The sequence below is a fragment of the Onychostruthus taczanowskii genome, unplaced genomic scaffold (assembly GCF_017590055.1).
Source record: "Onychostruthus taczanowskii isolate IOZ18803 unplaced genomic scaffold, ASM1759005v1 scaffold60, whole genome shotgun sequence".
Lineage (NCBI taxonomy): Eukaryota > Metazoa > Chordata > Aves > Passeriformes > Passeridae > Onychostruthus > Onychostruthus taczanowskii.
This window is the reverse complement of record NW_024503680.1, coordinates 4889695-4913611: the sequence shown is the minus strand read 5'-3', so window position 1 is coordinate 4913611 and position 23917 is coordinate 4889695. Positions and strand designations below refer to the sequence as shown.

Below are 23917 nucleotides of genomic sequence, written 5' to 3'. Positions count from 1 at the left end.
GCGGGGCCCGCGCAGCGCGGGCGGAAGTCGCGGCGGCCGCGCGTAGCAGCTTCCGCCGGGGCGGGCGCGGTGCGGGCAGCGAGGGAGCGCGGCGGGAGCATCAGCAGCGGCGAGGGGAGCACGGAAAGCCGCAACCATGGTGAGCCGGGCGGGCCCGCGGGGCGGGGGCCGCCGGTACAGCGAGCTCCGCTCCGCTCCGCGGCGGGCCGGCCCGCGGGTAACGCGGCGCTCTCTTGCAGACGGTGGGGAAGAGCAGCAAGATGCTGCAGCACATCGACTACCGCATGCGGTGCATCCTGCAGGATGGGCGCGTCTTCATCGGCACGTTCAAGGCCTTCGATAAGCACATGAACCTCATCCTGTGCGACTGCGACGAGTTCCGCAAGATCAAGTGAGCGCTGGGGGTGCCCCCAGCCCGGGGGCTCGGGCCGAGAGCCGGGACAGCGGTGGGACAGCGTGTGCTGCCGGCTCCTGCAAAAACAGTCACGGCTTTAATCTCGTTTGTCAAATCCCCAAACTGCCAGAGCTTATGGGACCCTTTGTTTCAGTTCTTTCCTAATAACCAGCACATGTGATGCCAGTCATGGGTTTAGTCTCTTGTGTCAAATCCCCAATCTACCAAGGCTCATGGGACCCTTTGTTTCAGTTCTTTCCTAATAACCAGCACATGTGATGCCAGTCATGGGTTTAGTCTCTTTTGTCAAATCCCCAAACTACCAAGGCTTATGGGACCCTTTGTTTCAGTTCTTTAGTAATAACCATCATAGGTGATGCCATTTGTAGCAGTTTAGATTTCTCTGTGTACTTAGTTTGAGGCATATAAAAATGTGCTCATCTCTGGAGAAGCAGTCTGATCATATATGCTGTTGCTGGCTCAAAGAGCAGCATTCATTCATTCTGTTTTTCCTTCTGTTTTGCAATCTTCTTTTTTTCTCCCCAGACCTAAAAATTCAAAACAGCCAGAGCGGGAAGAGAAACGAGTCCTTGGTCTTGTGTTGCTGCGAGGGGAAAACCTGGTGTCCATGACGGTTGAAGGACCACCTCCAAAAGATGTAAGAATGAGCAGAGAGCTAAAGAAAAAAGAAGGGAAATTGAAGGATTTGCTTCTTTTCAGGGGAATGCTACTATTGTATTGTTGTAGACTTACAGATCTTACAGATGCTGTTGTGACTAGGCCCAACAAACTTCACTGCAGGAAGCTCTGATTCCTTTGTGGGCTTGGATGTTTCATTGGACAAAGGAAGGCTGTGGGCGTCTGTAGGCTCTGAGGATTTCTGATACATCTTTCTCTCTGGGGGCTGTGTTTTTGTTTTCAGACTGGAATTGCCCGGGTACCCCTCGCTGGAGCTGCTGGAGGACCTGGTGTTGGGAGAGCAGCAGGGAGAGGAGTACCAGCAGGTACTCCCATGCCACAAGCTCCAGCAGGATTAGCTGGCCCTGTCAGAGGAGTGGGAGGACCATCCCAACAGGTGAGATATTATGGCTTTTATTTTTTGGTATCAGTGTGATGCAAGAAATTGGTGTAGTGGAAGAACTGTAATCTTAGTTTGTTACCACAAAGTGTGAGCCTAGTGAGGCTTTTTTGGTAGTAGGTCTCCCTAGGTATTGTCCTGTATGACAGAAGAAGAGGGTTGAAAAGTGCAGCTTTTCACACATAATTCAAGTGGCATCCATTGAATCATATTACAGGCTGTAGTGTTACTTAGTAAGTTAAGAGAAGACTGGTGTAACTTTCTGAAGGGGAATATCAATGTGGTTTTTTTAGTTGTTATGATAAAGCAGGTGCTATTTTTTCTGAGTCTATTTGTTTTGTCTACAGGTGATGACACCCCAGGGTCGTGGAACAGTTGCAGCTGCTGCTGCAGCAGCCACTGCCAGCATAGCAGGAGCCCCAACTCAGTACACACCTGGGCGTGGGGGTCCTCCCCCGCCCATGAGCAGAGGAGCCCCTCCTCCAGGTAGGAATTACTCTGGAGAGCTCATGTTTTGTTGCAAAATTGGTAATAAAACTTTTCTGATGAAAATCTGGTACTGTGGGAAATATCCTGATACCCAGCTTGCATCCTAGCTGGATTTACATGCTTGTTTTCTCTCTGATTTAAGGAATGATGGGACCTCCTCCAGGCATGAGACCACCCATGGGCCCACCCATGGGAATGCCACCTGGCCGAGGGGCTCCGATGGGAATGCCCCCCCCAGGCATGAGACCACCCCCCCCAGGAATGAGAGGTGAGCACAGACTATCCCAGCTGCCATGGGGCTCTGAGAAGCTGTAATAAAATGTTTGAAGGGTGATGCATTCCATTGTCTCCCTAGCTCTGCTGTTTGTCTTACGTGCTTTGGTGCCAAAAAGGGGTCCTATGGCTACTTTGAGCATGTGGGAAATGTCTTTGTTTAGTGCTGCTGCTGCTTTTCTCTTCAACTCTTTCCTTTATTCCCAGGACCCCCTCCACCTGGCATGCGCCCCCCCAGGCCGTGAGAGTTCTGTAAAGTACCTCTGAACTGGGAGAAGACCAAGGAAGGGGATACACTGAGCAGTACCACCTGTCAGACCTCTGCTATGTATATTTTATATCCACTGCTGGTAATGTTTGCCCTTTTTAATAAAGCTGGAAAACCCACTACGAGGAGTCACTGTTGTGCTGGTCTGTTTGTGTCAAGAGTGCAGCCATTACTTTTTACTGCTCCACACTGGTCATCCCAGAAGAGCAAGCCTGAAGAAAAAAAAGCTTAATTTCTATAGACAGGAATTAACAGTTGGTATGTGTTCCTTGCAGGAATCAAAGCATAGCAATGAAATTTAACAGGGCCATTGGAAAAAAAAAACAGATTAGAAGAGTGGAGATAATAAAAAATTAAAGAAACCATCTTTGTAACACGTAGTTTGAAAAACTTTTTTTCCCTATTTTAGAAAAGGGTTCTAAACCACAAGAATATTTTTTCAGTTCTATTAATTGAGATCACTGAAGTGTATGAGCAAAACTTCGTTCTGTTTTTGCCTTCAAGTTATTATGTACATGAACTAGAAAGATGTAACACATTCCAGCTCTTCAAGGCATCCATAAAACAGTCAACATCTTACAAGAAAAATAATCCTTTATTTCATGGGTTGCTACAGATGTCTTCACAGTCTTTAACCAGGTAATTGACAAACATCCCAGAGCTATTCCACAAATTGAAGAAAAACTTCAATTTTACTGAGGTTGTCTCCTGGCAGTACTACAAAATTGAGGACCTGTACAGTGTGTCTGAAATTACCCATTTGGTAACAGTTCTTACTTTCTCTTATACCTGCAAGAGAAGATAATAGAAATTATATTACTCCATCAGCCCAACTCTTAATGACAGATGAGGAGCAGCACTGAGCATTTTCTAGGCAAAACAGTCTCCCAAGTAGAAGCCCAGGACTATGTTAAAGGCCCTGTCCTTGATTAGCCCCAGCATCAGACCTGCAAAAAGAGGGTACTGCAGAACCAACACACCTTTTAGTAAGGGCCTTTAAACAATCACAAGAGGAAGAAGAAGAAAGCAAGGAAAAAGCTCCAAAACTTGAACAAGAAAGTAAGGGGAACTATACCTGGACTTTGATTTGAAGTTCCCTCCTTTCCTGCGCTGGGCGATACCCAAGCGTTTTCGATCTTCAAATGATGGGCTTTTGAGAGAGAGGGGAAGGAGGAGAGGTCAGATGGGTCACAGAATAAAAGAGCCTGCCCCAATTTCAGAACCTCTTCCCCAATATCACAGCATCCCTGAGGAAATACAGAGATGCAAACAAATTCTCATTACTGCAGTGTGCACTACTGTAGACCTGCTAAGACCTTACCCGGCACGGTACTGCTTCAGAGCCTTCCTGCTCGTGTTGGTCAGCTCTTCGTCAAACACAGACAATTTTTTCTTCTTTTTGGGACCTAACAAATAATAATCAGAACACTGGTTGTAAACAGAAGGCTACAGCATCATCACAGTACTCTTGAACACAACAATTAGCTTACGCATGAGGCAAATGACTGCAAACTGGGACAGCAGAGATCAGTGCCTCTCTCTACACAGACTAATTTACCTATTTCTAGCAAAATAAGTGACATAAAGTAAGTTAGCTGTAAAACATAAGTTTCTACCTGCTGGTGCTGCTGCTGGTTCCTCCTCTGGCAAGGCTCTGGCTCTCTTTGCTCGGCGATTCCTCTTTGCCAGCCGCTCAGCATACATTTGAGATTTCAAGATCTCAAACTGTGACCTTTCCTCTGGCTGAAAGGTGTTAAAATACAAGATTTGGTAATGTGAAGCTTTGCTAAGGGAAAACTATGATAGTCTGGCCAGGGTCCCACTTGTTGACAAATAAACTCACTGTCATTTGGCCTTTTTTCTGTGTGTCCTGAACAAATTTCTTCCTTTTCTTTTTCCCTCGTAATGCTAGGTCAAATTCCTGCAGGGCTTTAGCCACTGGAAAGAGAAAGAAAAATAGAATAAAGAACATCTTAAAGCACAGAGCAGAGGCCAGCTGTGGCTATAGAATTTAACATGGCCACAGCGTCATGACTAACATTTCTCTTTCTTCCTCTCCTCACGGGTCTGGAACCAGCTCCGCTCCAAACTCTCACTCCCAGTCTCCTTTTTTCCTGTCTCCAGCTGCTTCTTTGCCTTGTTGATCTGTGTTAATTCAGACAAGATGTGAGCTCATGGTAGCTAAAAATTACTCCTCTCTTCCCCTTCTAAAATAGGCAGGTTAAGTATACTTAGGGTAACCTCATAATAAACTATATCACACCAGATACTTATTGCTTACCTGGGCCTCTGACTGCTGCATTTCACGTTCCTCACGCTCCAAGCAGAGAACTGCATAGATATCTTTCTCTAAATTCTCAATCTTCTCCCGAAATTTCAATATGACATCTGTAAACAATACCATATGAACACCAGAGGCAGCTCATGTGAAGTCCATCGTATTTTCCAGCACCTCCTTTAGTGTCCCTCTGTACCACAATATTCCCTGTGTACTCTCTCCAGCTTTTTACCTCAGTAAATAGAAGTACCACATACCTTGGGGGAGGATTCTGGCTTTCACTGGTGCTTTAGCAGTCTTGACAATCTCCTTCAGCATCTTGCGCTCTTCCTCACCCACCAGTGAAACTCCCACTTGTTGACAAATAAACTCACTGTCATTTGGCCTTTTTTCTGTGTGTCCTGAACAAATTTCTTCCTTTTCTTTTTCCCTCGTAATGCTAGGTCAAATTCCTGCAGGGCTTTAGCCACTGGAAAGAGAAAGAAAAATAGAATAAAGAACATCTTAAAGCACAGAGCAGAGGCCAGCTGTGGCTATAGAATTTAACATGGCCACAGCGTCATGACTAACATTTCTCTTTCTTCCTCTCCTCACGGGTCTGGAACCAGCTCCGCTCCAAACTCTCACTCCCAGTCTCTTTTTTTCCTGTCTCCAGCTGCTTCTTTGCCTTGTTGATCTGTGTTAATTCAGACAAGATGTGAGCTCATGGTAGCTAAAAATTACTCCTCTCTTCCCCTTCTAAAATAGGCAGGTTAAGTATACTTAGGGTAACCTCATAATATATCACACCAGATACTTTAAAAATTGCTTACCTGGGCCTCTGACTGCTGCATTTCACGTTCCTCACGCTCCAAGCAGAGAACTGCATAGATATCTTTCTCTAAATTCTCAATCTTCTCCCGAAATTTCAATATGACATCTGTAAACAATACCATATGAACACCAGAGGCAGCTCATGTGAAGTCCATCTTTTTTTCAGCACCTCCTTTAGTGTCCCCCTGTACCACAATATTCCCTGTGTACTCTCTCCAGCTTTTTACCTCAGTAAATAGAAGTACCACATACCTTGGGGGAGGATTCTGGCTTTCACTGGTGCTTTAGCAGTCTTGACAATCTCCTTCAGCATCTTGCGCTCTTCCTCACCCACCAGTGAAACTGAACGACCAGCCTTGCCTGCCCTGGCTGTCCGACCCACACGGTGCACATAGTGTTTGATGGTGTTAGGCATGGTAAAATTGATGACCTGTAACAGAAACAGTGTTAGTAGGGAATCAACATGAAATGCCTCATTAAAAAGCACAACATTTCAAATACTCACTGTTTTAACACCTTCAATATCGAGTCCACGTGCAGCCACGTCTGTAGCTACCAGGATATCAATCTGCTCATCCTTAAAGCGCCTGATCACAGAAATCAAATGCATTAGCAATGAATGTAGCCATCTATTTCCACCCTAAAACTTCCAACTTGGAACTTCTTTTTAGCTTAGGCTTGCTAACTGAGCCTGCTAATACCTGAGTGATTCCAGCCGCTGTGTCTGAGAGAGGTTCCCATGAAGCTCGCCAACCCGCAGGCCCATCAGTCCCAGCAGGATGTGCATGCGGTGAGCTTGCTTCTTGGTCTGGGTGAAAAGCATCACGTGATCCTGGAACGTTCGTGTCAGCAGAGCTGGAAGAAAGTCCTCTCAGAAGCCTGCTCCACAGCCACTCACTGATCCCAGCTTGCCTTGCTCACCACTAACCTGTTACAATGGCCTCCCGGTCCCCCTCCCGGTTGGGTCTGATCCGGATAAATTCCTGCCGCAGGAAAGGCGCAACATCTGTGTTGCTGTTCACGAAAATTCGGACGGGATTTTTCAGGGAAACGGAAGCCAAATCTTTCACCTACAAAAACAGGTTAAGAAAAAAAAGTCCACGTGATTTCTGGTAAAAGACCTGACAAATTCCCATTCAACTTCCTGCCTGGGTATGTTTCTCAGCAGCTTGTCTTACCTCCTCAGTCATTGTGGCAGAGAAAAGCATTGTCTGACGGTGGTGGGAACACAACCTGATTATTTCTTTCATTTGTTCCTCAAAGTATTCATCCAGCATCCTGCACAGGAGAAAAAAAGCAAGGTAAGGCAGCTTCACTTGGGCCTGGCCAAGAAACATTACACAAGGCAAGACAACAAGGACAGCCTGATAGCCTGGAGAAAGGAAAGCAGAAAACTGCCATGTTTTTCATTGCTGTCCTGCTTACCCTACCTGTCTGCTTCATCCAAAATCAGCACCTCAACGCTGCTCAGGTGGAAAGAAGGGCAGTTGTGGAGATGATCAATCAGTCGCCCAGGAGTGGCAATAAGAATGTCTGGCCCTGAGCGCAAAGCAGCTTCCTGAGTCTTCACATCCAGGCCACCTGAAAGAGAGGGAATACAGATTGCTGACCCCCTGAGCACACTGCAGCAGAGTACAGCGATGCAAACTGCCTGAGGAATGGGAAGCACCTCAGATAAAACCACATCCAAAACCAGAAATATTTTCTTTCTCAGAAACAGGTAAACAAGTACAGCACAACCTTGGAAAGCAAGATTTTAAACCGCATTGCATCTACTAGAAGCATAAAACCATACAGCCTCCAGTTTTACACACAGAATTCCCAGTTCTATATAGTGGTTTACAATGAGCTGTACAGTTCACATAAATGACTGAACACTCACCTACTGCCAGGCAAGTTGTGACACTGCTGAACTGTGCCAGCTGCTTAGTGACAGAGTGCACCTGAATCCCCAGTTCTCGTGTTGGCACCAGAACCAGCACACGTGTTATTGGAGCCTGACGAGGTTTGTAAATCAGGCGCTCAAGGACAGGCAAGATGAAGGCAGCTGTTTTACCTGAAAAACAAAACATTAAGAAGGGTTACCAATTATTGTGACTAGCTGATTCTCTGTTTCTAGTGTCCTGGTGAACCCCTACCTGTCCCAGTGGCAGCACAAGCACAAATGTCCTTCCCCAGAAGACCCACTGGGATACAAGCCTTCTGAATCGGGGTTGGTTGCTTGAAGCCAAGAGCTGTGATCGCCTAGAAAGGAGGGAGAGCAATTAAACTCTGTCTGTGGTGTGGCCACACTTGGAGTGCTCTGCCCAGAGCTGGGCTCATCACTACAAGACACACAGACATACTGCAGAGAGCAAGCAATGGGCTACCAAGATTATTAAGGGCTTGGGAGCACCTCACATCTGAGGAAAGACTGACAGAGCTGGCACTACTGAGCCTGGAGAAGGCTCAGGGGGAAATCTGTCAATGTCAATAAATACCTGATGAGAGGGTGGAAAGTGGATGGAGGCAGGCTCTTTTCAGTGGTGCCCAGAGACAGACACAATGGGCACAAACTGAAACATGGTGGTGTATGTGTTTATGTATGTTTATGTGTTTTAGTTCCCTCTAAACACGAAGAACCACTTTTTCACCTCAAGGGTGACCAAGCACCAAGCACAAGGGGCCCACAGAGGCTGCAGTCTCCAGCCCTGGAGGTATTCAAAGGCATCTGGGCACGTTCCTAGTCAGGAACTCTAGGTGGCCCTTCTTGAGCAGGGGCTGGACAAGATGACCTTCAACCATGCTGTGACAAGTCTTGCTCAAGATGGTGTTAACACATTCCATCTTTGACTGACACAATCAAAGAACAGTTTCCATTAATCTATAATAACAGCTTCTAAAGGACTGTCACACTAGCTCCCAAATGATTTCCTTGTCAGAGAGGTTGCAAAGCAATGAGAAATTTGACAGTTCTAACTGGTGGCAGGGAGGCTGTACAACATTCTTCAGAGTAACATGTAATAAATCAGCCAGGCAAATACCTTCAGCAAAGGTCGTGAAAGATTCATGTCCTGGAATGACAAGTTATCATCGTATTGAGAGGCATCTTCAAAAAAGCTCCATGCTTCCTAGAAACAGGAACAACAACAAAACTGAAACAACACATGCAGCAACACAACATGTTATCAAAGGGCTCTGGGCTGGTTTCTGAGCTATAATTTGTTAACCAAAGTTCTCAATAAGAAATACTGGAGAAATTTAACTAGTTTTTAACACTTACCACTTCTCCCTTTTTTGATCTCTTCTTTTCCTTCACTTTGACCTTATCTGCAGGGAGAGAGAAATGTGACAGGAATTAGGAAGCACAGCTAAACCCATAACAAGATGAACTATCTTCACCTTGTAACCTCATACTTTTTGTTCTCAATTCAGATGTTCAGGGAGAAACCTCAGAAACCACTAGAGGCATGTAATGGAGTAAAATTGCTGAGTAAATATCCTTGCTCAGGGATGAGTTCAATTATGGCTACCATTCCAAATAAACTTGATTAAAATCAGAAAGAATGTTGTAGAAGGCAAACAAAATATAAAATGTGTTCCTTGCCCACTCCCAGCAAGGCTTCACTTCAGAATTTTCTCCAGTGAGCCAACTCTGTGTCAGATTCTTGGCCATCTCAGTGTGTACTGCTGATACCTGCTTTTGTGAAGATACTTTCATCATCCATTGAATACTCAGACTCCACATCTTCCTCATCCCTACTGCAATCCTCATGCTCCTTTTTGGTTTCATCATCTTCAGCCTCTGTTGAAGCCTCCTCATCTGCAGCCTCCTCAACTTTCACTTTGGCTTGTTTAGCTTCCCTTTCCTAAACAAAAAAAACCCAAAAAACAAAAAAAAAATTATGAAAATATTTTAAAAAGAAAGTATGAAAAAGAAACTTCAATCCTTTGTATGTGTTTGTTATTATGAGCCCATTCACAAATCCACGGTTTTACATAACTTTAGTCACTAATAATTCTGCAACCTCATCCATTCAGCAACACATCACATGTGGCAACAAACCCAGCCGAAGAGATGAGCTGCAGCCAGAGCACTGTGCCTGAGGGAATGGCCAAACACATACCAGTCTTTTCAGCAATAAGAAAGACCCTGACCTGGAGCTTCCTTTTCTGTCTCACTTTCTCAATCTTCTCATCCAGCGTCGTAGCTGCTTTCTAGGCAGAAAATCACAACAGGAGAGCCGTAAGAGGAGCCCAGGAGAGCAGCGGGCGCTGTGGCCTCTGGCACCGCAGCTCCGTCCCGGCCTCAGGCCTCACCTTGCCGCGGAGCTGCCGCAGCGCCGCCGTCCAGGCATCCTCCCCGCCGGCCTCCGCCTCCCCGAACACGAAGTCGGCGCTGAAGTCCCCGCGGGAGGGTCCCCGCCGCCTGGGGCCCGGCGCCCGGGGCAGTTCCTGCGGAAACAGCCGTGAGCAAGGACCGCGGCCCGGCCCCGCCGCACCGGCCCGGCCCGCGCCTCCCCGCCCGCCCGGCCCCACCTCGTCATCCTCGGAGCCTCCAGATTCGGAGTCCACGGGCACCACGTCCCCCTCGGCGATGGTGCCCACCAGGCCCAGGCTCTCCAGCGTGGCCATGGCTGCGAGCCGGAACCCCGCGGGCCACGCGTGCGCTGGGCCGGGCCGGGGGCCGGGCCCGGGCGGGTGGGCAGAGCCGCGGCTGCCTCCGCCCCATAATGCTGGGAAAGGAAACCGAAAGCAGGTGTACCGGGGCCGGACGGGTGTCGGTGCGGCGTGTTTTCCATCCTTTGCGCTTCTCTTCGCTTCCCCTTGCCGCGGGAGCCGGAGAGAGAAGGAGAAGCTCCGTTTCGGGGGCGCTGTCCGCCACTGGCGAGGGGCGAGGGCTCTGCCCACCGGGTGGGACTTGCGGGGAACTGGAAAGTGAAACTTTGGGGGGAATTGGAAAGGGAAGCACTGGTGGGTGTCGGGACAGACGCGGCGGCTCCCGGGCTGTGCGGGCAGCGCAGCATCGCCCGTGTTCGGCCGCAGGAGCGCCACGGACCCCAGCGCTGCCTCGCCCCGGAGAGCTGGAACAGACCCCGAGCAGTCCCCGGCCGGGCGATGGAGGGTCCTGGGCAGGAGCACAAAGCCCGACAATCCCGAGGTGGAGCGAGAGGTGAGGGTCCCCCGGGAATGCAGGGCAAGAGGGCTGGGTGTGGTGCTGGTACAGGGGGGTCCGCTACTTCCCTACCTGTGTACAGCGAAATTTTCTCTCAAGGCTGAGTTTCAACTCTTCCTTATTTGCCCTTGGAGTCTGTTTGGGACCATGATGCGGCGATTTTGCAGCAGCCTCTTGCTATTTGCTCCTGCTAGCAATCAGTTTTTCCCTACGCGTCCTGTGGGGAGTCTGACAAAGGCCCTGAGGGCTGTGCTTCCTGCCATCCCGAGAGGCTGGACTTCACCAGACACTCCATGTTTCGTGCGTGCTATGTACCGTTCAAGTCAGCAGTGGCGTCCTCTGTCATTATTTCACTGATGATTAACTCCCGAGGAAATGCTGTCCTGTGCAGAAAACTTAATCTTTCACCTTCTTACTCTGCCTTCAGTTCTGTGGAAAGAGGTTTTGGGTTTTTTTTAGTGTCTTTGTAGCTCAAATGAACTCTAAGCATGGCACTCTCTTTAGCAGTTGGATAGAAGGGTACAAATGAGACCCCAGTTTGAAAATCTGTGTGCAAATGTGATAATTTTTTAACTTGATGTCAAACGTTCAAAATATGCTGACTATCAGGTCAATATGTTCATTCATCTTTGTTGGGAGGCATCTTAATTTGGTTAATTTATAATTAAGGTGTGCCTTTTTTTCTGCTTTTTTAAAGGGCATGTGCTTCGTTTGGACACCGGCTTTATAGGAAGAGGCAGAAACAGAACAAATAATGTACCAGGCCAGGCACCTAAATTAGGGGAAAACCTCCAAGACAGTAATTATACCCTTTTACATGGGCAAAGAAAAGAGGGGTTTGGTGGTTGGATTTCAAAGGTTCCTCAATCTGGTAAGAATGAACCAAGAATCCAAGGTGAACAGGCCAACAGTGAAGCCACAGGATTCTGGACAAAACAGAATGAGGGAAGGAGAATGAGGGATCAAGGTGGACAAACACATGAGAGGGGCAGAGGACCCTGGAATGAGCAAGACAATGCATTTAGAGGAAGAAGGTGTCAGCTTGGACAAGCCTGTGAGAGGACCAGAGGACCCTGGAATGAGCAAGAAAGTAGAGGCAGGGGAAGGAGGTATCAAGGTGGGCAGGCTCAGGGAGGAGCTAGAGGTAGAGGGCTGAGGAGTGGGTGGGAAAACGAGGGTAACACATGGAGGATGCAACCTCGGGAGAATCCCCATTTCCACCAGAATGCTACCCGAGGTGGTGGCCACCACAGTGAGCAGCCTCGGCAAGCCAGAAGGATTGGCTATAAATTCCTTGAAAGTCTCCTCAAGAAAGACCCCTCAGAAGTAGTCATCACTCTTGCTTCCAGTTCAGGGTTGAAGGAACTTCTTTCCCAAACAACCATGAACCGCAATTTTGTTCAACTCATTTGCCGGGTGCTTCAGAAAGTGTGCAGTTTCCAAATGGATAGACAGGGTGTCCAACACATTCTTGGAGTTGTGAAGGAGTCCAACTTTCTCAAGGTCTGTCTGCCACAGTATGTGTCTGACATGGTAACAGAAGTAGTTCCTGCTGTACGCCATGAGTACCCTGAGCATATCAACAACATCATTTTACTTCTTCAGCACCTGATAAGTACTTTTCCAGCCAGCTCTGTGCAGAAAGTCTCCATTCTCTTGACAGTCTTGCCAGCATCCATAGATGCCCTGAGAACTTTTGGTGTGGACATCACAGAAGAGATAGAGAAGAATCTCAGTCAAGTCCAGATGCTCATGCAGCATCTACAGGAGAAGAGACGTGAAGGCACACTGCGAGCTGATAAGTGTACATTTATGCAGCCTCAAGATGGGCAGGCAGAAAGCTATCGTTTCATGAGCATTTATCCAACATATGATGAGATACATGGTAATGAGAAACCTTTTCTACGTCCCAATTTTGTTTTTGGAAAATATGAAAGCACCAGTATTTATCTTGACACCCACTTCCGACTTTTGAGAGAAGACTTTGTAAGGCCTTTAAGGGAAGGTATTGTAGAGGTTTTGCAGAACCTCCAGGACAGAAATTTGAGAAAGAAAAAATTTGATGATATCAGGATCTACTTTGATACACGGATTATTGCCCCATCTTGTACCCCAACTGGCATTGCTTACAAGGTCCAGTTTGATGCAAAACCACTGAAGTTTGTACATTGGCAGAATTCTAAACGATTGCTGTATGGATCCCTAGTCTGCATGTCCAAAGATCACTTTGAAACATTCCTTTTTGCCACTGTTTCTAATCGTAATGCTGCAGAACTTGTCAATGGGATTGTGGAGCTGTGTTTTGATGCAGAGAGCCAACCACTGCTGGGAGAGTTTGAACCCTCAGACTCTTTCCTCATGGTAGAGACAACTGCTTATTTTGAGGCCTATCGGCATGTGTTAGAAGGGTTGCAGAAAATGCGGGAAGAAGATATCCCATTCCAGAAGTACATTGTGGAATGTAATGCACAGGTGAAGGAGCCAGCATACCTGACACGGGATACTGTCTACAACCTTGCACCTTTGGTGAAGACTTCACGTAAAGAGAAGTGCCCTGATAGCTTGAAAAGGGTCAACATTCTAGATCCCAGACAATGGCTTTCAATGGAAGCTTTGCAATTAGATGAATCTCAGATGCAGGCATTGAATCTTGCACTCACCAAGGAGCTGGCTATCATCCAAGGACCTCCTGGCACTGGTGAGACATATTTGCTTAAAGGCTCTGTAATTTAAGAAGTTCTCCTTGATTTCCCCATCTAGGGAGATTAACTTCAGAGAAATCCAGCTGTACTGTCTCCAAAGCTTTAGTCCTGTGCATAATTGATGCTTGAGTCACCCAGTTAGTGTGAGCTGTGGAGACAGTTAAATATCCTCAAATAGCCATATCTGATCTTTGCCCACCTAGATGCAAGTAGACACCAACTGCACTGTTGGCTGTGGTTGTATATTGGGGTGAAGATGTTTACAATAGCCTTTGAGAACTTGGTCCTTCTTGCTGTGCAGCACTCTTCTACTTGTCTTCACGGCATGTTAGGGCTTTGGGAACATTCAGCCATGAACTATTGTATGAATAAAGTATTACAAGATGGACTGTAATTGTTTTAAATGGCACCTGAATTTAACAAGCACCAGTGCTTGTATTCCAGTAGTATGTGGATGTTTCATGTGCAGCCAAATGTCATCTATGATGCCAGTATCAGAGTGGGCTGGGGGATGCCATGGGAGAGAGAACCCTGTGTCCAGGTCGGGTATATTATCCAAAAAATAACATTCTTGCAGACTGTGGCCTTGCTCAGCTACAGGCCCGAATGTCAGTGTCATGCTACTTTGTCTACATTTTGTAAGCTAGTTACCCCTGGGGTCAGTTCTCTTGGTACAGACCAGATTGGCAGCCTATGAAGAAATCTTGTATCTGTTTTTGATTATTTCTGTGTTTCAGGGCACTCATAGAGGGTGGATTACCCTTTTCTGATTCTGAGCTTGTCTTGCAGGGAAGACTTACGTGGGTTTGAAGATTGTTCAGGCTCTCTTGGCTAATGATCATGTGTGGCAAAGCACTTACAAGAAGCGTCCCATCCTCATAGTCTGCTACACCAACCATGCCCTGGATCAGTTCTTAGAAGGTAAGAGTACCTGCAGGCAGGATGGTGGTAGAATCATAGAATCATAGGATGGTTTAGGTTGGAAAGACCTTAAAGATCATCTAGTTCCAACCCACCTGCCATGGACAGGGATACCTTCCACTAGACCAGGTTCCTCCAAGCTCTGTCCAGCCTGGCCTTGAACAGTTCAAGCAATAGTGCATCCACAAATTCTCCAGTCAACCCGTTGTTAGAACCTGTAATTAGAAACTATACAATAATTCTTACTCTGCTCATTGTATGGCATGATAACCTGTATTTTGGTTTGACTCTTTTTGGTGACTCTAGCCCCATTTACATAGATTAAAAAAACTTCACTCAGAGCAAACCACTGTAGGATTTGCAGTCAAAGGATATTTTTCCTACCTCTTGTCTTACTGCTGAAAACTGAGCTTGGCCCTTTAGTTCTAATATTTCTTTTTTATTCGCAGGAATATTGTCATTTGCATTAGATGGGATAGTGCGTATTGGGGGCAGGAGTAGCAGTGCAGCCCTGCACAGATTCACCTTGAAGGAGCTGAGGAAGCATACCAACAGATTTAACTTCCCAGACTACCACTTCAGAGACTATGATTATGTATGTGCAGACCTCCTGGGAGATGCTGGGACCGGGTTGCCTGTGCATTGGAGGAGATATTAAACCTCCCCCACACCTGGCCTTTCACCTTGTTTTACGCTGAATTTGGCCTCTTTATTCTTCTGTCAGTTTTTTGTCGTGCTGTTAGTGAACTTTGTTCCTCTGAGTGTGACACTGCCTCTCTTGTCTTTGTTATGAGTAGATAATTCATGAGATGAAAAAGGCTGAGGAGGGTCTCCTTGAAGGAGCGAAGCGGTTGGAGTGCACGGCCTACGGAGTTCTGCATGAGCGCTACTTGAAACCACACATGGCACCCCAGCACTGGGACAGCCTGAGAAGGGCTGTGGTAAGAGAGGTCCCTTTCTTCTGAGTCAAGCAGTGCCAGTGCATGCTTACCATCCTTTCTGCTAGTGGGCCTGAGGTTCCCCCACCATGCATCTTTTTAGCATCATTTGGTTACTGGGAAAGTAAGGGAGTGAACAGCAAGGTGTGCCAAAGGACAGTAGTCTAGACAGGCAGGGCAAGTAGGGGCTTTGAATTTTGCTCCTTTAAACTGCAGAAATTCTAAGTGATCTTTAGCAGCATTAAAATGCAAGTATCCAAAGGAAAGCCTCTTAAACTGAAGGGAGGAGGGGTACCCTTTCTGAAGATCTGGGGCTGCTTGGACTTTGTAGTTCTGGAGGGTGTCTTGGGGGGACTTGTCCTAGTTGCCATTGCTGTAAAGGTGCTGCTTTGGCATCATCCTAAGACTCTGAAGTGCAATAGGCCTGGCTCATTTGACTTTCCCTGTATTAGGCAGACACTGAGTTTTACTACTTTGGTTCACGACGCTCACTGATTGTGGAGTGGCTGGGACTTGGTGTATCTGCCTTCACCCAGAATGCTGCAGAGAATACATGGGCTGAAAATCCAGGTAAAACAAACAAAACAAAAAAAAACAAACACCAGAAAGACACCCACCCCACACACATTTTCTGCAAGTGTGTTTACCTAAGCAGTGTATGAGTGCCAGAAAAGAGACAATGCTACTTAATAGGCACTGAATGATGTGTGATACTGTGAGGGAGTGGAGAGAAGATTAACCCTAATTTCAATGCTGCACTGAAAGAGTGGCTGTAGCTTACATCATGTGACTGGTAACTCTCACAGGTGGTCAGCAGGAAGGAGAGGAGGACAATGAAGATGAAGCAGAAGAGGAGCTTTTGGAGATCCCAGAGATGGCTGACCTGATTGAAGCTGAGAGAGTGATTGAGGATGAAAGAATAGCAAACTATTGGAGGAGGAAGAAGGAAGAAGACAGTGTTCATGATCTAGCCCATGCCGTGTTGGCTATGAAGCTGGATCAAGAAGAAGGAACAGCTCAACCATGGCAGGAGAACATGCAGTGGGAGGTAACTGCATGCATTAGCATGACTGTGTAAAGAATAACACGGGGTGCTAACACAAAAGAATCTTTGTGCTGTAACTGCTTATTGGGGCACTCTTTTTTTTTCTTTTTTTTTTTTTTTTTTTTTTTTTTTTTCTTTGCAGATAACTCGTGGCCAGAGGAGAAAAATTATGCAGAAGATGAAGGTTGAGCTCCGTAAAGTGAACACAATGACAGAGTTAGAGGCCAATGCTGTTCAGGATGTGTGGCAACTTGACCTGGACTCCCGCTGGAGGCTTTACAGGTGACAAAGCTATTTTGCAGGGCTTGTCAGGCAGGTGTTTCCTAGGATCATTCCAGTGTGCAAAGAGTCAAGCCATGATGTTTCTGTTTGTACTTGTTCAGTTCCTTGTTTGAACATGTTTGTTCTTACCTTCCTTGTTCTGCATGGGAAGCAATGTCATGCCCTGCATTTGTACATGTTCAGGACTAAGTCCAGATGATAATAACCTGTTTTCCAGAAGGTATGGCAGAAGTTTTTAGGTGAATCCACTCAGAACCTGTGGATCACCATCTTGTTTTCCTTGCAGTGTGTGATAAAGGCACTTTCTTCCCAGGCTTTGGCTGCAGACTTACCAGGGTTTTATTCGAGAGGACATTCGGGATCATGAAGAGCAGTATCAGGAAGCAGCCAGAAAACTGAAAGAACTGAAGCTGGAGCAAGATCTCTGCATTCTCAGTAGTGCCAGAATTGTGGGGATGACAACTACAGGTGCAGAGCAGTTGGGAAGCAAACCAGTATTGTATTGCTTCCAATCATGTTTAAAGAACCTTTTGCTGAAAGATTAGTATCATGTGTTGCTTCACAGCCTAAGTCAGGCTCTGCATTATTCTGGAGCCTTTTTAATCTGTCACTCCCTCTGCAAAGTTGTTAATTAGTGGCATGAGCAGCTTCTATGTTGTTTTGCACTCTCCCTCTCTCAAGCAGCATTCTTCTAATGGAACTGCACCACTTGTGTCTTAGTAAGGCACAGGTAATACCTGTATTGTTATTCCCACAGCACCTTCTGGAGATGGTAGCGTCAAGGTCATTGTAGTATGTCCCATTGGAGAGACAATTTAGGCTTATTTAAGCGTGTAGAACAATATATTGAGTGTTTCTTCTGTCTGAAGAGAGCATTGAAAAAAGGACCAAGGCAGGCATAGGACTAATCCCCACCTGCCTTCCTTAACTCTTCATATAGAAGCCATCCCTGGTATGGTGCTGTTTTAAAATTCAAAAAGCCAAGTGTTCACATGGGGAATCTTGAGAAGGACCCCAGTTTTTCTGAGACAGAGCCTACTCCCCTCTGTGAAAAGTCTTGCCTTACTGCTTGAATGCAGTTATATCCTAAGGTTTATCTTCTGTCCTTGCTCAGGTGCTGCAAAATACCGACGGATCCTGCAGTACATAGAACCGCGAATTGTCATTGTAGAAGAGGCAGCAGAGGTGCTTGAGGCTCACACCATTACTACTCTGAGTAGTGAATGCCAGCACCTCATCCTCATTGGAGATCACCAGCAGGTAACTTTCATGACTAACATCTCTGTCTGCTGGGTTAATGAAGAAGAAATGTCTAACCAAAAGCTGTGTGGGAAAATTGCCGAGGCTTGTTGCTCCTCAGCTTCCACAGATATCACAGGTCCTGTCTCCTGTAGTTTTAGAGCTCCTGTGGGACTGGTGTTTAAATTGAATGGATACAATTTTACATGTGCTTTGACTGTGACTGTATCTAGCTTTGATGTTTAGCACTTCTGCACTAATCCAATCTCTGGACTTTCAGTGGGCGACCAGTCACAGAAAATGAGAGTGAAAAATCCTACTTACGTATAGGAAAAGTGCCAAAACATGGACCTCCTATCCCTTCTCTTTCAGTTGCAGCCTAGTGCAAATGTATATGACCTGGCCAAGAACTTTAACCTTGAAGTCTCTCTCTTTGAACGTCTGATCAAAGTGGATTTCCCCTTTGTCTGTCTGAAGTACCAAGTAAGAAAGAGCTATAAAAATGGCATTTGTATTTAGGTTGTTTTAAGTTTGTAATACACTTAAGTTTATATTTCTACTGTTAGAGCAGCCTAAAAAAAAAGAATGTACTGTCTAACTTCTGAAAAAAGTGGTAGGAGCTGTCAAACTGATACAGAGTTCCAGCATATTATCAGTTATTTAGTGATATTGTCCACAGCACTGTGGTTCTCATGTTTTTGTGTGAAAAACATGGTTTGTTGTGGCAACTGAAACTTCCACAACTTTGCAGAGTGAAACAGCACAATTCTTCTCAGGATGCTTCCTGTTAAAATGCTATAATCGTTTATCTTGGTGCCTAGGGAAGTTAATTCTGCCACCAGCAGTCCTGTGTTAAAGGTACCTGAAAGAGCTCATTTAGTAGTTAGGGTGAGGTGCTGGCTTTTGTTATCTATAAGTGTGCTTAGATTTGCACTGAAACCAGCATTATTGTGCAACAACCTGTCCTGGTTTAGGACAAATTAGGGGAAATATCCAAAAGGGAGCCCCCTAAAAAAAAAACCTCCAACCACCCCTCCCCCAATACCGGGTTCGGGAAGGAATTCCTCGGAGGAGCACAGTGGAAAACAAAACCTATTTATTAACAAATAACAAAAGAACGCTCCCCAAGACAAGAAAAGAAAAGAAACCAGGCAGTGCTGTGGAGGGCGCTGAGCTTCTCTCGCAGACTCCGGGGGTCCTGGACGTCCCAGGTCAGGTCCAGCGCCGGTCCAGTATCTTCGGGGGAGGGTAAGAAAGAGGGAACGAAAGAAAAAGAAAAAAACGGCTTAGAAAGCAGAAAGCAGCAAAAAAGCAGCTATCAGCTAGCAGCCGAGGCAGGAGCAAGCAAGCAAGCCAGCCAAGGCAAGCAGCCAAAAGCAAAAGCCAAGGTGCCTGGTCACACTCACACCCCTCCCTCCCCGCCCCGCCGCGGCAAGAGGGCCGGGGGAGGAAAAGGTGCAGCTGCCAGACACAACACACGATATTGGGATAAAAGCTGTCACCCCACGACACAACTTTATCAAGAGATTTTCTTGAAGGTGCTGCTATCACTCCTGCAGTTGGTGGTGGTGTCAGCAATGGGGTGAGGGAGAGAAGGGATTATTGAAAAGTCATCCTTGTCTTGTATTCAGCCACTGTCTGTACAGTGGAGCAAAAGAATATTGACAGGGAAATATGATGATCCTTTCTCAAGACTGATAAAACTGTTTTGTGTTTCAGCACCGCATGCGCCCTGAAATTGCCCAGCTTATCAGTCCTCATATATACCAAAAGCTGGAGAACCATCCCTCTGTCCTGGAATATGAGAATATAAAAGTGAGTTTTCAGCAATCCAAGTGATTGCTTTTGTCCCCTGTTACTGGGTAAATGAGTGTCTATAAACTAGAGTGTTCAAGGATTTCAAATTCTTTGGTCAAATTCACTTACTGAAATTTATACCTGAATTGAGGAATTGTGCAATATAGAATTAAATAAGTAATTTGTAGTTCTTCTGGCTTTAGTGATGGTGGGCAGTGGAAATAGATCCAATACCAATGACTTTAAAAGAACAGTAAAAAATGGAAGGGGGAACAAACAAATTGTAGGAGTTTGAAAGCTAGGAAGAAATCTTAATTGAAAGACTTTAAGAATAATATTTAAACTTCAACATAAAATAGGTGACATAATTACTGGAAGTCTTTTTCCTTGGTCTCTCCATTTGGGCATTTTACCAATAAACAACATCTGCAAAGAAGATCTATGCAGCTTACAAGTATAAAGTCATTATTTATCATCTAGCATGCACAATAAACAGCCAGAATTTAGTAAGTTATTAGAATGCTTGCCTTGAGTATCAGTCAGAAGTGTCAATCTTTGCTTCTTCCTTAGTGGTACTGAGTTTCCATCTTAACACTCACTCCCTACTTTCTGATTTGTATTTCCTCAGTGAAATGAGGAAATACAAACGAGGAAGCCCTAACCAGGGCTTCATGTATCTCTGTGTTGGTGCTTTTCTTGCATCTTTGAACTATTAACAGTCACCTCTCTGTAATCTTACCTTGGAAAAACAGAGATCTGTGTTTGATCTACAAAAGCTGTTCTTTCCTGTTAAAATCAGTCTCTGGGTTTTGGCAGGCAGAACAATAATTGCTTACGGGTAGAATAATTCCAGTTAATAGGTAAAAATTTAAAAGCCCCTGCTAACTCAAGGCTAATAGAGTTTTTGAACAGGTGAGCAGTCAACTCCATATACACCATGAGTTGGTGGTAAGTGACTACTGGAGTCCTAGCATTCTTTTTCTGTTGAAGAAGAAATCTTCCTTGCTACTTTGTTTTTATTGCAGCAAAAAAAGAAGCGTGTTTTAGGCAAGTGCTCTGCCCTGTGCACTGATAACTTAGTATCTTTCTCCCACAGGGCCAAAACAAGACATTGTTCACACAATGAGCATGGTTTGAGAAGTTACAAACACTTCATGTTTTCTTTGATATAACCTGGAAATGTACTGCAAAAACATCTCTGGAAAGATAGGAAATAAAATCAGAAACTGATTTCATATTATGATACTGACATATTGCCAGTAAGCTGAAATGGGAATTTGATTAATAACCTGTAGAAATCTAATTAATAATCAGTGGAAATCACTTAGGTGATTTCCTAAGTGTGTATACTACAGTATACAGTAACTGCATACTGCAGTCAACTCATTAAAAGTCCTCCTGTCAGTGGATAATGAGGAACATGGAAACACTCTGGGCTGACAGAAACTAGAATTCTCTCTCTGACATCCTTCCTCTTGTTTCAGGGTGTCTCAACTAATATCTTCTTTGTGGAACATGAGGTTCCTGAACAAGAGATCCAGGAAGGGAAAAGCCACCAGAACCCACACGAGGCCCGCTTTGTAGTGGAACTGTGCAAATATTTCTTGTGTCAGGGCTATGAACCTTCTCAGATCACCATTCTCACTACTTACACTGGACAGCTCTTCTGTCTGCGTAAGCTCATGCCAGCAAAAACCTTTGAAGGTGTGAAGGTTCATGTGGTAGATAAGTACCAGGGAGAGGAGAATGATATTATTCTGCTGTCATTGGTGCGGAGCAACAAGGAGGGGAGACCTGGGTTCTTGCAGATCCCTAATCGGATATGTGTGGCATTATCCAGAGCTAAGAAAGGCCTCTATTGTATTGGAAACATGAGAATGCTTGGCAAGGTTCCTCTCTGGAACAAGATCATTGAAACCCTTGGGAAGAACGGTCGCATTGGCCAGTCATTGGAGCTTTGCTGTCAAAACCACCCTGGAACCAAGACAAAGGTATCTACAGGTGAAGACTTCAACAGCGTCCCGGAGGGAGGATGTACTCGTCCCTGTGAGTTTAGGTTGAATTGTGGACATGCTTGCGCAAGGGCATGTCACCCATATGACCCAGAGCACAAAAAGTACCGGTGCCTGAAGCCTTGTCAAAAGGTACTTTGTGCAGATGGGCACCACTGCCCAAAGTCATGTTATGAGCCCTGTGGAAAATGTATGGTGAAGGTAGAGAAAACTATTTCTAAGTGTGGCCACATACAGATGGTGCCATGCCATATTCCAGAGTGGCAATTTGAGTGCCTAGAGCCTTGCCAGAAGAAGTTAAAGTGTGGACACAAATGCAAACGTTCCTGTGGGCAGCCATGCACAATGAAGTGTCCTGAATTGGTTACAGCCACACTGAAATGTGGCCATGAGCAGAAAGTTTTGTGCTGGATGACTGATATGGGACATGAGGAGGCTGTGAAATGTGAGACAAAGTGTTCTGTCACACTGGCATGTGGTCATGTATGTTCAGGTTCCTGTCATACTTGCTTTGGAGGAAGATTTCATAAGGCATGTGACAGCCCATGCAAGCGTGTCTTGATCTGTTCCCACAAGTGTCAAGAGCCTTGTACTACAGAATGTCCTCCTTGTCAGAAGGAATGTCAGAACTATTGTATTCACAGTAAGTGCAAAAAGAAATGTTGGGAAAGCTGTGTTCCTTGTGCAGAGCCATGCGAGTGGCAGTGCCAGCACTACCAGTGTACCAAGCTTTGCTCTGAGCCGTGCAACAGGCCTCGCTGCAATGTTCCCTGTGCTAAGATGCTGCCCTGTGGTCATCCCTGTGTTGGATTGTGTGGAGAGCCCTGCCCAAAGAAGTGCCTTGTTTGTGACCATGAGGAACTCACTCAGATCTTTTTTGGCTTTGAGGATGACCCAGATGCTCGATTTGTACAGCTTGAAGACTGTGGCCATGTCTTTGAGTCACAAGGCCTCGACCACTATATGGATGAAGATGATGATGTCGTCAAGCTGAAGGTATGCCCTATGTGTCAGACACCCATCAGAAAGAATCTGAGATATGGCAGCAGTGTGAAAAGGCAGGTGGAGGAGATAGAACGAGTGAAACAGAAAATCCAAGGCCCGGCAGAGGAAATTGAGTCTAACAGACAGAGACTGCAGGCTGCACTGGAGCAGAATATTTATCTGAGGCGTAATCTATCCTCTAAGTATGCCATGCTGGAAGAGAAACTAAAAGCTTCTCCTCTCTCCACAAAGAGTATTGGACTAATTGAGAACCTGCTTAATTTCTATAAACGTGTAGCAGACCTAACTAATTCTCTGAACAAAATTGCTGAGAATGAAAAGAAGGGTCTGGTGAAGAGGCTGGAAGAAGTGCAGAAGTGGTTGGACAAGCAACGTACCAGTTTTACAGGACAGGAGCTCGCTGACCTGCAGTCTGAGATCCAGAGACTGACTTACTTGCTGAGCCTCTTGGTAAGGTGCAAAGCAACTAGGATGATATCCACAGACATCGCAGCAGAGATTAACAGTGCACGTGAGATCCTGGAAGGGACGAAGAAATTCACAGAGGAGGATGAGGCAGCAGTGAAGGCTCACCTGAAGAAGATCAATGTTAGCTTACCCATGTCAGGGCTGGGGGTTTCTGAAGCTGAGCGGGTGCAGATTGTCACTGCTATTGGCTGTCCCCGTGGCCACTGGTTCAAGTGCAAAAATGGGCATATCTATGTAATTGGGGAGTGTGGGGGGGCAATGCAGAAGAGTACGTGCCCTGAGTGCCATGAGGTCATCGGTGGCACCAACCACACTCTGGACAGCAGCAACAGCCTGGCCCCGGAGATGGACGGGGCAACCCATGCGGCCTGGTCCGATGTGGCCAACAACATGCTCAACTTCGAGGACCTCCGCCGGCTGATGTAGAAGGGCGTGAGCCTCGCTCCTTACTACAGACACCCTCGCAGGGGCACAGCCCCGCTGCTTTCCCCGTTTGCTTGCTCACTAATAAATTAGTGTGTCGCTCCCAACCGGGCTGGGCTGTCTCTGTGGGGCGGGGCTCTCTCTATGGGGCTGTCTCTGTGGGGTGGGGTTGTCTCTAGGGAACTGTCTCTGTGGGGTGGGGCTGTCTCTGTGGGGTTGTCTCTATGGGGCGGGGCTCTCTTTATGGGGCTGTCTGTGGGACGGGGCTGTCTCAGTGGGGCTGTCCCTGTGGGGTTGTCTCGGCGGGGCGGGGCTGTCTTAGTGGGGCGGGGCTGTC

At 46.3% G+C, this 23917-nt stretch overlaps 3 protein-coding genes across 3 annotated transcripts; 2 read left to right on the top strand and 1 right to left on the bottom strand.

Annotated features, from left to right (window-relative positions):
• The first annotated feature begins 4 nt into the window (after window positions 1-4).
• On the top strand, window positions 5-2621 carry SNRPB (small nuclear ribonucleoprotein polypeptides B and B1). The gene is made up of 7 exons (XM_041419223.1): window positions 5-139; window positions 240-391; window positions 941-1052; window positions 1317-1469; window positions 1820-1958; window positions 2104-2229; window positions 2442-2621. Exons 1-7 carry the CDS (start codon window positions 137-139, stop codon window positions 2477-2479), a joined length of 723 nt encoding a protein of 240 aa, XP_041275157.1. The 5' UTR covers window positions 5-136; the 3' UTR covers window positions 2480-2621.
• A 457-nt stretch (window positions 2622-3078) lies between these two features.
• DDX27 (DEAD-box helicase 27) lies at window positions 3079-10273 on the bottom strand. Its single transcript, XM_041419284.1, has 21 exons — window positions 10112-10273; window positions 9893-10027; window positions 9731-9790; window positions 9270-9441; window positions 8856-8902; window positions 8617-8703; window positions 7732-7837; window positions 7476-7649; window positions 7024-7174; window positions 6772-6871; window positions 6522-6663; window positions 6295-6448; window positions 6099-6180; window positions 5846-6023; window positions 5593-5699; window positions 5351-5456; window positions 5155-5249; window positions 4119-4245; window positions 3824-3908; window positions 3578-3652; window positions 3079-3291 (listed from the first exon to the last, which is right to left on the bottom strand). Exons 1-21 carry the CDS (start codon window positions 10205-10207, stop codon window positions 3276-3278), a joined length of 2295 nt encoding a protein of 764 aa, XP_041275218.1. The 5' UTR covers window positions 10208-10273; the 3' UTR covers window positions 3079-3275.
• A 292-nt stretch (window positions 10274-10565) lies between these two features.
• ZNFX1 (zinc finger NFX1-type containing 1) lies at window positions 10566-23684 on the top strand. The gene is made up of 13 exons (XM_041419283.1): window positions 10566-10745; window positions 11446-13446; window positions 14240-14371; window positions 14821-14966; window positions 15169-15312; window positions 15762-15879; window positions 16116-16357; window positions 16497-16636; window positions 16950-17104; window positions 17751-17896; window positions 18248-18358; window positions 19595-19690; window positions 21157-23684. The coding sequence occupies exons 1-13, from the start codon at window positions 10691-10693 to the stop codon at window positions 23581-23583; spliced, it is 5913 nt and encodes a 1970-aa protein (XP_041275217.1). The 5' UTR covers window positions 10566-10690; the 3' UTR covers window positions 23584-23684.
• Window positions 23685-23917: the final 233 nt, after the last annotated feature.